Here is a 13,336-nt window from a genome sequence, read left to right on the forward strand (position 1 = left end):
CAACCACTAGAGTTATATCCTGGGGTCTGCGTCTATAATCCCAGCACTCCTTATGGTAGGATACAGTGCGAAGGAGAGTTGCCTGAGAACTGGGGCCAGTTATCCTGGAGTACACAGTGTGGCAAAAACAACAAAACAGACTGCCTCAACAAGGTGAAGGGAGGGAAGACTCCCAACACTGTCTTCTGACCTGCACACACGCCCAATGACACATATCTCCATATACCCCTTAAAAATAATTAAAATAGCAGGCGGTAGTGGCATGTGCCTTTAATCCCAGCACTCAGGAGGCAGAGACAGGTAGACCTCTGTGAGTTTGAGTCCAACCTGGTCTACAAAGTGAGTTCAAGACAGACTCCGAAGCTACAGAGAAACCCTGCCTCAAAAAACAAAACAAAACAAAAACCAATCAAAACAACAACAACAAAAAAAACCACTGTTTTATATAAGGAAATTCAATTTGATGGTGAAATAATTTTTTTTGCATTAATACAAAACTGATAGAATCTAATATAAAACTATTTTAAGTTATAGATAATCTATAATTAATACTTGGACCGTTAACAAAAAGATTTCAAACTGTACTCACCTGATTGTGCAACAATCCTGACAATATAAGACAGTTTAAAATAAATAAATCTCAAGTCTGCCATAAAGTATGGTTTTCAATATTATTTCTATTATGTTGGAGACTATTCTAAAGTTACCATCTATAGTCTCTCAATTTGCATTCCTCATTCAGAGTAGCAAACGAAATTGTACACTTACCTACACCTTGGACATGACTTAACAATACAGGGTTGTTTTCAGCTTTTTGGACATGAGGTGGATATTCTTTCCTACAAAAGGAAATTTGTATGATTTCATTCAAATAGGAAATGGAGTTTTCAAAACGACAAGGTCAAAGGACTACTTACATTACATTTATTCAGAGAAACCATAACTTGTCATGTTAAAAAATGGAGCTATAAAATAAACTGCACTGGGAAAATAAAACTACAGCTAGACAGCAGTGGTGCTATCTCATTTAAACTGTTCATCCACCAGAATCACAAGTGGACTGACTGCTGGGACACACATTCAATAAACAAATTCAAATTACTGGGTTTTTCAAGGCAATCATTTGTTTAATTGAATTTTTCTATTTTTTGGAAAGAAATGCCTCATTAATAGTCTTAAACATGCAGATGCAAAGGACCCTCTGTCTTAGCCTCAAGTAGCTGGTATTTCAGGCACTACCTTTGCTGGCTTCAAAAGCAATGAGTTTGGACACTATATATTTAGGCCTCAAATACAAAATCTAGACCTTTCTCTCTTGAAATTTAACCAGTTTAAAAAATTCACATTAAAAATGTTGTCACAGGGGCTAGAGAGATGGCTCAGTAGTTAAGAGCATTGCCTGCTCTTCCAAAGGTCCTGAGTTCAATTCCCAGCAACCACATGGTGGCTCACAACCATCTGTAATGAGGTCTGGTACCCTCTTCTGGCCTGCAGACATACACACAGACAGAATATTGTATATATAATAAATAAATATTAAAAAAATTGAAAAAATGTTGTCACATATCAGCTTGAAAAAATTATGCAAATGGAATACAACTCAATTTATTTTTGCATGTTTTTCATTACTTAAAAGGTAATGAATGAGTAAAATGAATAATGAACCCCCCCCAAAAAATGAATGTTAAGTTTGATCTTGGCAATGTTAAATCAGAACAAAAAATGTTTCACATAAATCAATTATAGAACAAGCAATGTCTTGGTCTTTCTTATCTTGCATAGGATATTATGGCATATTTAAGACATTTTCTTAAAATATTAAACTACTCTGTCAAACTTAATATACAATTATCATTATTTCAGAAGGGGTTTCATTATGTATCACAGGCTGCCTTAGAATTTGCAATCTTCCTGCCTTAGTGCTGGGAGTACAATCATAAACTACCATACTTCCTATGACATACAATCTAAATATAACTTCAGTAACTAAGTGTCCTAAGTAGTATATATAAGTATACTAAGTCTGAGAAAGAATAAAATTTTTCCGTAGCTAGTATTGAGAGAAATCACTACATAAGGAAAAAAGCACTAACTCAGGAGGTCTAAGAGATGCTTTTTAACATTATGTAAAAGTGTCTAAAAATACTCGTTTTATATAAGCAGGAAATCAAAGAAGCTATTCTCACAAATTCTCACACTATTGTTTAGTATAGTTTCTATGTAGTAGAGAGAAGTGCAATTCATTTGATTAAATAGAACACAAGTGAATATTCTTTCAAGGATTTAATATTTACACATAAAAGTCAAAGCAGTTAAATAAAAATGACAAAGAAAAGACTCTTAAAAGAGGAGACAGAGGCTAGGGCGGTGGTGATGTACTCCTTTAATCCCAACACTTTGGGAGGTAGAGGCAGGCAGATTTCTGTTGAGTTCAGATTAACTGGTCTGTAGCCACACAATTATTAAATGACAATTTTAGAATTGAATCCCAGCAACAATAACTAGAGCAACAGCACAAACGTGTGAACAATTTCTACTCTGCCGAGATTTTTAATTTTGTGATGATATAAATTGTGAGGGTAGGGAAAAGGACTTTCCTTTCACACAGTGGTAGCAATGGTACCATTGAAAAGGGAAAACTGGAGATTTAACTCAGTGGTGGAATGTGTTTGCTTAGCCTGCATGAGGCTGTATATTGTTTGTATGTATGTATGTATGCATGCATGCGTGCATGTATGTATGTATGTGCATGTGTGTATGTATGTGCATGTATGTATGTATGTATGCATGCATGTATGTATGTATGTATGTATGTATGTATGTATGTATGTATGTAATTTTATCACTCAGGAGGTAGAGGAGGGTCAGAAGTTCAAGGTTAGGGCTGGAGATGGCAAAGCAGTTAAAAGCAATCTTAACTTCCCTTGCAGAGGACCTAAATTCTGTTCCCAGCGGGCACACACACACCTACCCCCAACTCCCAAACCCTCCCCACACACAGTCACCTATAACTCCAGCTCCTGGAAGAGTTGAGACAATGCTTCTGACCTCCAAAGACACCTGCACTCATGTGCCCAAATCCACAGGAAGATACATAGACACATAATAAACCACCCCCCAAAAAAAGTTCAAGGTCATTTCACCATACAGAGTTCTAAACCAATCTGGGATATTTGAAGACACTGAACCAAAGAAAGAAGGCCTAGAAGCCCTGCTAGCTAGTTTTCATAGTACAGGAAAGTAATCTCTTCCTTGAATGACGTATAAATGACCATACCTTATTATGAACCTTTTAGTTACAATGCCAATCAGTCAGGCAGGACAGGCCCACTGGTCTAATAGCGAATGAAGCTTACTGGGGTAGTCAACTCTTTGCTGGTTAGATCTGAGGTCCTCTGCACAGGAGGGAATTCATGCCTGATACTAAAGACCTAGTCAAAAGACCTTGATTGGGGAGGTCATAGGTCATAGTAGTGACCTACTGCTGCTGGTTTGCCAAATAAACATAGTATCAAATTGCTTTCTAACTAAATATTTATGTTTATACCCAAAGGACAGAGCTAACTTCTGCCCTGTTCAGAGAAGTTTCTGTCTGAAATAAATGCCAGTTTGATGCAGAGACTCAGAAGTGATCAGTGTTAAGAAGTTCCTGTTGAGTGTTTAGAGCTGAACATGACATCTGTACACACTCCTTCTCCCCCACCCCCACCCCCTAACACAAAGGCTCAGTGGGAAGTGTCAGAAGAATGAAAGAGTTGAGGAATGGGGACTAGCGGTATGAAATGTATTTTCTAGATGTAAGATGGTAGCTGCACTCATAAACTCCGAGCAGTGGAATTTACCTACACAAGACCTGTATGAGCCTAAATGCCATCATGAATGGGGAAGAAGCTCATGGTGTCCCATCTCTCCTTAAGGAGCCACAGGCAGTTAATGGTTGACAGAAGAACCAGTAATTATTTCATAGTGGTATAGCCAGTGGTAAGTTTTCCGTGCTTAAGTTAAAAAAAAAAAACGAAAACCCCTCACCTGTACTCATGCAAGGAACTCTAACTAAATGCTCGCAGGGGGGGGGCACGGGACATGGGGGACATAGGGATGGGGGAATGGACAAAAGGAAGAAGTAGATACTTGTTAAGGAGAGGAAGGGCTTCAGAGGGAGAAAGAGAGATGGATGGCAAGATATTGGGTGGATCAGTTCATACTACATTTTATGAAATTGTTAAAGAATAAATTTTAAATGCTCAAAATTAATTTTTTTGAAGGGCATGTTTTCAGCTTCTAGCCTAGATGGTGCACATGCCTGTAATCCCAGCAGCTGGAAAGGCAGAATGATCAGGAGTTCAAGGTCGGCCTCGGTTTCATAGAGAGTTAAAGGCCAGCATGGACTGCAAGAGACTCCATCTCAAAAAACATTTTGGGCTCCTAACTATACTACATTAAACTTAAAATATTCATGTTTCATACAGTTACACAGCTATAATAAAGACTGACGTGAATATAGTAATACTTCCACTGTAATTCTGTCACCTACTTTTTAAATTACAGGCAACAAAAACATTAAGTATTTTGAAATGTTGAATATTTTTAACAAAAACCCAATTATTTAGCAGTTACAAATAAACATACTGAAAAATAAATGATATATACTGTTTTAGTGAACTATGCTTTTTGCAATCTGATTCTTTGTACTACCATAAATTCCTAATAAGGATGAATACATATATATCATATAATACCCACAATGCTAAAATGTATTGTAATATTACATGCATTTGCTTGTATTTCAGACTTCATAGTTACTGTTTTCTTGAATGTTTTCCTACACAAATAAGAAAAGTCAGCTATTCTTAATTATATTAAAATAAAATGCAAACATAAAAATATCCCTTAACTCTGTGGTGGTGGCACACACCTTTAATCTCAGCACTCAGGAGGCAGGGGTGCACAAGACAGCCAGGGGCCCACAAAGAAATCCTTTCTTAAAAAAAAAACAAAAAACCTTAAGCTTCATATAAAAATGTTTCCATATGTATCCCAGATATCTGGGGTAGTACCACTAACCACTCCTGACTGCGGGAGCAAGGAGTGCACTACGACGCCCAGTTGGTTTCTCTGTATAGCACCGACTGCCTTTCCCTTTGTAAAAGTCTCTCGTGGCACAGACTGAGCTTGTACAACTTGGATTCTACTACCTCAGCTTCTCAAATACTGAGACTGCAGTTGTGAGCCACCACACCTGGCCAACCTTAGCCTCTTGTTTAAGGTAACCTTTACCAGTTTTCTCTATTCTAAAACTACCATTTCCCCCCCTCACTCTACTTGGCAACAAATTCAGTTCACACTCAAAAAGCAGCAATATCTACATATTTCATTAGAATATTTCTGTAAGAAAAAGTTGTCTCCCAGTCCATTTTTACAAAGCATGTAAAATTCTATGAGGAAGGCTAGCCTGATCTACATAGTGAGTGCCAGGCTATGGACAGGTCTTGCTGTTTCGCTCATCCTGTGCTCTTCATAACTCAGGCTACTCAAGTCATCCTGCTACAAAGAATTGGGTGATTTAACTGCAAATAACTTTACAGTTAAGGCACTGAAAATTTTATTTTCAAAGAAAATTAGTCAGACATCAGCATAAATAAATAATAACCATCCATGCAATATACATGCACTGAAAATTAGACTGAAACATTACCCACACACCAAATATCACAATGTTCTATGAATAGGTTTCCTTCAATTAAAATAGTAAGCTTTGTGATGAACTCCACTTTAGGGTATTGTTCAAAGCATATAAGCTGATAATTTATTGCTACACCCATGTTCTAATTTCATCAACATTAAGCTTACCTTTCTTTGCGGTCCTGATTGCTTAAAACATGAAAAAGAAAAAACATGTAAGCGGGAGACTTCACTGTTGGTATGTACATCATTGCAGTTGTCATATTGCAGTCAACAAGGCAAACTATTAATAGGAGCAATTGGTTTTAATGATATTTTGCATACACTATATGTTAACTATTAATTTTTTTCAATTTTGGTCAACATAAAATAAGTTGTCAAATATTTAATAGGAAGATATGGATGCATAAAACTAAAAATTCTCAGAAGAGGTTTACCTAAAGTATTTGATGACATATTATTTTATGATAGTCATAAATATCATTTTCAAGAAATGATATTTCCTGGAAATTACAAAAAACTCTAATAATTTCAGTTTTATTATATTAAAAACAAAGTTTCTAACTACACAGCAGTCTTAGAATAAATTCTGTATGTTATTTAGGACACAAGACAAAGCCTAGGTTTATAACCATGGCCTCTTATCATAAGTCCAATGTGTAAAAGTTATTTCTACATTTTTCCACAATTCATGGCACCTCCAGAAAAGTAAAACTATAGTCTTCAATTTAGAATAAAATTCACATTCTGAAATTATTGCTCTCCATCATATAAAAGATTAATGTTCAAAATTGTAAGTAAAACAAGTAACAAAATTTTAAAACTACAGTAGTACATTGCTTCCACTAAAGTACACAACAACAGTACAATCTAACAAATTAAGTAAAAAGTAACCAATGAGCAAAAGACACATTAAAAGGCTGGCTGGTGGTGGTGCATGCCTTTAATCCCAGCACTTGGGAGGTAGCGACAGGTGGATCTCTGTGAGTTAAAAGCCAGCCTGGTCTTCAGAGCAAGTTCCAGGACAGGCTCCAAAGCTACAGGGAAACCCTGTCTTGACAAAAACCAAGTAAGTAAATAAATAAATGACACATTAAAACAGTTTTCAACAGTGAAGAAACAATATATCTACACTAATAGATCTGAAAGTGTACCTCTGCTATCCAAGACTCATAGAAAACTTATCTGTCAGATGACAGAAAAATGATAACATGGCATTTCTGTTGAAGTCAAAGAAATATAAATACCCAGGCTCAAACACAGGCTGGCTTTCTATCTCCCTTAGGAAGCTACAGCCCCAGGAAACATTAAAATACCTAAAAGTGAGATACTTCTAACGTCGTACTGCTAATCCCAAGAGGCAAACAAGAACTCTAAAAAGAATTTTAAAAAACTCACCTGTAAAAAAGCAAGCAAACAAACAAACAAAAAACAAAAACAAAAAGTATAGAATATAGAGCAAATAGGTTTGGTTCTTTCCACTAAACTGAGAGGCAGGAAGAGAAATTATTACCACCTTATCCTTGAGAAAAATACATTTTAAAGACAGGATGTCAGCCGGGCGGTGGTGGCGCACGCCTTTAATCCCAGCACTCGGGAGGCAGAGGCAGGCGGATCTCTGGGAGTTCGAGACCAGCCTGGTCTACAAGAGCTAGTTCCAGGACAGGCTCCAAAGCCACAGAGAAACCCTGTCTAGAAAAACAAACAAACAAACAAACAAAAAGACAGGATGTCTTGGTGGAAGTGGAAGCCCTGGATTCCATCCTCAGCGACACACACACACACACATACACACACACATGTCTACACATACTCATGATGTCTACTTTACAAATGACAACATTCCACAAGAAGCTTCAATGTATACACTATCAAAGCTCACACCAGAAGGATGTACATGCATATATAAAAATAGATTAAACATGTGGAAGTTATTAATAAAGCAGGACTTTGAAAGTGTCAACTTATACTCTTTTTTTGAACCATTTCATACAAAACGGCAAAAAAAGCTTTAATAAAAGCTGTGCTAGTGGTCTTAAAAAGAAAAGGAGGGGTTAGAAAGATGGCTCAGTGGTTAAGAGCAGATACGGCTCATACACAGGACGCAAATTTAATTTCTGGCTCCTGTATCAAGGACACACAACTGCCTACAACTCCAGCTGCAGAGGATCCAACACATTCTTCTGGTCTCTGAGTACTTTTAGACTCATGTGCACATAGCTACACACGCACGCATGATTAAAAACAAAAAAAAAAATCTTCAAACAAAACCATGACAATAAAAAGATAAAAATAGACACTGATTTAATTCTGATATTCATGTCTTGATTTAGGATTTCGAAACATCCAAGGTAGAGCCATCCATTAATAATTCAATCTTGCTTATTCTGGGACCCAGTTTCTGAGTATGGTTCATATATATATATGAAACACTATATATATAGTATCTGAGAATAGGTCTCAATGAAGGCTAGCCTCAAACCAATGACCCTGTACTTTAGGCTCCTAAGTGGTGACTTTAAGACATGTGCTACATCCCACTGGATCACACATGTTTTTAAAAACATTTATTTACTTTCCCCTTTAAAAGTTTCTAACCAAAGTTTAAAAGAAAGCTAAGAAAATAATGATTTAAAAGTGAAATTTAAAAAAAACATACAACTATAAAAAGTGTTAGTTTTTAAAGCTGCTTAATGATGTGGGAGTGTCATATATCAATCTGTTGATTTCATTGGCTAAGCAATAAAGAAACTGCTAGGCCCATTGGATAGGCCCACCCTTAGGTGGGAGGAGTAAACAGAACAGAATGCCGGGAGGAAGGGGAAGTGAGGTCAGACTCCACAGCTCTCCTCTCCAGAGCAGACACCTCAGAGAGAGACGCCATGCTACCTGCTCCAGGGAAGACGCACGCTATGAAGCTCCGACCCAGGATGGACTTAGGCTAGAATCTTCCCGGTAAGCGCACCTAGGGGCGCTACACAGATGATTAGAAATGGGCCAGAGCAGTGTTTAAATGAATACAGTTTGTGTGTAATTATTTCGGGGCATAAGCTAGCCGGGCAGGGCAGGCGGCTGGGGTGTTTGGGGACACAGCCCTGCCGCCCCTATTACTACAGCTTAAGAGTGGAGTGGAGCAGTAATGTAGGCAGATTTTTAAATACTTGCAGCTCATTTTTCTCCATAATTTCCTTTAGCATTGTCAGTGCATGTGCCTATCTTTTATATATAAAACAACTTTTGGAACAGTAGTAAGAAAACAGATTAGAAAGTAAATTGTCTCCACCAAATGATACAAATCTGATATAATATTTGACAACTATCTTCCCCCCTAAACTATCAATCTTCCTTAAAAACTACATACAAACTACTAGAATACAGTGTCTGACATAAAAAACAAGCCCTATCACTCTCTCCAAAAAATGTTCTGTAAACTACCAAACTGGTAACAGTTCTTAATTTCAAATTAAGATTTAGGAAAAATCATTAAAAAAAAAAAGTTCTTTTCAGTTTAGGCCTCTGAAGTGCTCTCAAAGGCTGTTTTGCTGTATGATATCCTCCTGCAGGACCACTCTATGCCATGCTGTTCTCACAGGCAGTTTGCATATCCGAAATACTGAACTTACACCTAAGTCCCTGTCCCTAGCGTTGGAGCAGTGCGGTAGTGGTTAGGGCCCAGGGCCTCCCCCTGCAGTAGCCCTCACTAAACTCTCTAGTTGGAGATGTCTTCAAATCCAAGGCATTCTTGCTGCCTCAGCTTGACTAAGTGCTGGGATTACAGGCGTGTGCCAACACATCTGGACTCATTTATTCGCCTTCCTGTCCTTAACCATTATTCTTAGGTTCAATCTGAGAGGACAGGATTTAGCATATTAATCATCCAATACACGGTTTTCTTCCATACCTGTTTTGTAACATACAAACCCCTTTGTTTTTGAAGTGCAAAATTCTTTAAAAGACAAGTCATATTTTCTCTTACACAGATTTGAGACAAACATGAGCGGACTCTGTGCTGCCACCAGAATCTTGGATGTGTTTCCCTTACTGCACATAAGCATTCTGGACAGATATTCTGCCTCAGGATTGTCTAGGGATAGGAATTAATTCTGGCAGCATTTTTAGAAAACGGTATTTTTTTTCCCAATAAACACTAGCTCTTACTAACTAAATCTTATCATTTTCAGAGATGGGCAGCAATACACATTAAAAGACACAATACGGCAAAGACCTAGTATAAAACAACACAATTTTCTGACTTTAATCTTTTTGTGTAACCACACATCTTACTTTTTATCCTTTATCCTTATGTTAGTGCCCCATGTTGGCCCGAGAGCCTCATTTGTTAGTGTACCCTGCATTATAACAAAGTAAATTTTTGGTGTAAGCAGTAACTTCTGTCTATTGAACTGAATTTCTTAAGAATTTGATGTGAAAACTCCAATAACATATTTAAGAAAAGCAAGCTTTCATTTAGTCATCTTAAATTATGAGAAAAATTTAAAGATTTTTGTCAAAGATTTATTGTAGTAAATCTACATAAGCATCAGATGTAGCAAGTTTCTAAGGTTTGAAACATCCTTTTTAAAAAAAAATTACTAACAAGCTTAAAAATAAAGAATATATCAGGCAGTGGAAGCACACGCCTTTAGTTTCAGCACTCAGAAGGCAGAGTTCAAGCAGCCTGGTCTATAGAGCAAGTTCCAGGAGAGACTCCAAGGCTACAAAGAAAACTCTGTTCCGAAAAACCAAATAAACACATAAATTAACAAACGAATAAATAAATAACGCTGTGTACGTTGTATACAAAATAAATGTTAACAGTTATAAGGGCCTAAGGGCCTAAGAATCTTGAATCAATTGAAAGGAAATATTAACATTCTAAAATTGATTCTGAAAAAGCTAAAAATTGTTTAAAAGACCAATCTTTTCCCAACCATTATTTTCATTGCTTTAAGGATGAAACACTACTTTCAACATTAGTGAAAACTCCTAAATTTATTATAATATGACCAAACACTTTAAACTAATGGGGTTTGCTTGAAACTCTGAAATCTTAAAAATAAGAAAACTAATAAAAATTAGTTTTGCTCTTTAGGTCAACTACCAGTAGGATAGGTCAAGCTAGATCATTATTATTTATCAGTTTCATTAAGTATCTTCTTAGACCTAGAAAGTAATACAGCAAATGGTTCTTATTTTAAATTCTCCACAAAAATGTGACTTTCAAACATAAACTAAAGTATAACAAGTCATGAATTATGTCGGAGATATAACTCTTCAGACAGTGAAAACTGCCAAGTTCTACACATGAAAGGGGTGAAAAACATTTTTAAAATTAAAAAAATGCTTAAAAAGAGGGAATGCTATAGTCCAAGGTAATGAGGTCCTTACCTCTGAGCGGCTGTTTTGACGCCTGGTATCTGTGCATGAGCATGATGGAAGCGTCTGCCATGAACTACGGTTCCAGAGCATAACGCTGCAGCTGCTGTATTTTCACTGCACATTCAAAAGCAAACAAAAGTTTGTACAGACAAAGTCACATGCACACTGACAAAATAACCCTTTAAAATCTGAGCATACACACAAAAGCTGTGTGCACTAAAATAATATTACTAAGATAAATCTAATTAAACTTCTAAAATAGGCTACTAGGATACTTCCTAATATCTTTTCAAATATTTCCAAAACCAAGGGAAAAGAATAACTAAGATACTCGAGCAGAAGTCCAAAGCCTAAAACTTTAATTCTCCTAACTTGAAAGTTACCTGGTGTTTACAGATTTTATTGGGCTAGCTACATGGCGAGAGTAGCTTTTCTAAAAAGAGTGATTTTTCAACTCCATTTACGGGATGTTACTGATACTAATAGCACAGTCTTAGGATAACGACAGTTTACTACCATAGCCAATAGGAAAGGAGTGTTTTATCTGAAGAAGTGGAATAAACTCTTTTAAGAGAAAAACAAGATGTTGAGATGACCTGAACTAGGACGTATGTTAGTGAGTGTGAGCTGAAATGACCTGAACTAGGAGGTATGTGAGTGTGAGTTCCTGCATCTACTAAACTGCCTTAAACTTCTAATGCTGTTGCTGATTTTTCTCTATACCAACATAAAAGAAAATGCATGAGATGTCACAATACTAAAATGTTTCTTAAAATAGGCTTTATTCAGAAATCATTACAATTAAGCCTGAAATCAAGCCTCCAAGGGCACTGGAGAGATGATGGCTCAAGGAGTGAAGTGTTTGTTGTGTGAGCATGAGAACTTGGGTTCAGATCCATCCCTGTGCAAGCCTCGTATGGGCCCCAACACAACACTGCCAAGGGGAGGCCATGCAGACCTCAGGACTCTCTGGTAGAACAGTCCACCTGCACCTGAAACAGCAAGCTAAAGGTTCAGTGAGAGACCATGTCTCAAAACAACAAAACAAAAAACCAACAACAAAAAAAGTATAGGTCAAGTATACTAGTCCATACCTTTAACCAGCAGCAATTAGGGGCAGAGGCAGTACATTTGGATCTCTGAATTTGAGAATAGTCTGATCTACATAGTAAGTTCCAGGCTGGCCAAGGGTCACTGAGACCAGTGACCAGGTCTCAAAAAAAGTATTCTGTCTAGCTTCCACACATAGAGCGCACATGTGTACGCATGCATGCATCACATACACACAAATAAATGTGTAAAATACAACCTTAAAGAACTGGATCTAGCAAAGTAACTCAGTAGGTAAAGGCAAGTGCCACCAAACCAACAAAGCTGAGTTCAATCACAGAACCCACATGAGGGAGGGAACAACTCAACTCCACACGCACATCAAGGCACATGTATGTACATGTGTACACATGTACACACACACAATAAAAAAATGAAGGCATGAATGTCTAAAAAATCTTTTTTAAGATTCAAAGAATCTAAGGAATGTCCTGGCTTTACTGACAAATTCAAAAGAAATGGGGTAGGGAAGGCCTCTAGTCACAAAGTAGAAACTTTTCTTTACCTTCTCTATAATACCTACACATCAATCTTTCTATTTTTAAAGAACTGATTCAACTTTTAAATGTACCTCAGTTTTTTATTGTTGCTTAACATGTTAAGTCCAATTGGGTTGCCTTTCAAAGTTTTAAAACTGTCAGTCTTGTTCCGTCTTACATAGGTCTTCAAGATGAAATCACCAGAACTAGTAGCAACAATCTCAGACCTCCGATGTAACTGCAAAAAGATCAGTAGATGTTAAAGAGTCAATAAACAACATCACATGGTAATTTATAAACAATACCTAAAAACTCATTTTAAAAAAAAGCCAATTATGATGGCACACAAGGTGGAGGCAGGAGGATCACAATTTTAAGGTCAGCCTGAGCTACACATTTAATAAACCAGAGAGATGGTTAGGTACGCAAAGGCACTCGCCACCAAGCCTGGCAACTGGGAGTTTGACCCCCAGGACTCACATGGTCAAAGTGGAGAACTGACTATGTCAAGTTCTCCAACTTCCACCAGAGCCATGTGCACATACATACTCACACAAATGTAATTTAGAAATTTAAATGTGAATAGGACATAATGGGCTCTAATTTCAGCACTCTGGAGACTGGGAGGCAAAGCCAAGAGGATTGCCATAAATTTGAGGCTAGCCTGGTCTATACAGCGAGTTCCA

The 13,336-nt window shown here is 37.2% G+C and overlaps 1 protein-coding gene across 4 annotated transcripts in view; it reads right to left on the minus strand.

Annotated features, from left to right (window-relative positions):
• Positions 1–13,336, minus strand: part of Senp6 (SUMO specific peptidase 6) — an 88,363-nt gene that overhangs the window by 50,093 nt on the left and 24,934 nt on the right. For 2 of the 4 annotated variants that reach the window (XM_075965126.1, XM_075965128.1), the window contains 4 exons: positions 12,743–12,888; positions 11,071–11,175; positions 5,851–5,871; positions 769–839 (listed from right to left, as the gene is read on the minus strand). In XM_075965126.1, the coding sequence (XP_075821241.1) occupies positions 769–839; positions 5,851–5,871; positions 11,071–11,175; positions 12,743–12,888 (343 nt within the window). Of the gene's footprint in view, positions 1–768; positions 840–5,850; positions 5,872–11,070; positions 11,176–12,742; positions 12,889–13,336 lie in introns of those variants that run through there. The other 2 variants (XM_075965127.1, XM_075965129.1) reach the window with 2 other exon arrangements.

The sequence above is a fragment of the Microtus pennsylvanicus genome, chromosome 3 (genome assembly GCF_037038515.1).
Source record: "Microtus pennsylvanicus isolate mMicPen1 chromosome 3, mMicPen1.hap1, whole genome shotgun sequence".
Taxonomy (NCBI): Eukaryota; Metazoa; Chordata; class Mammalia; order Rodentia; family Cricetidae; genus Microtus; species Microtus pennsylvanicus.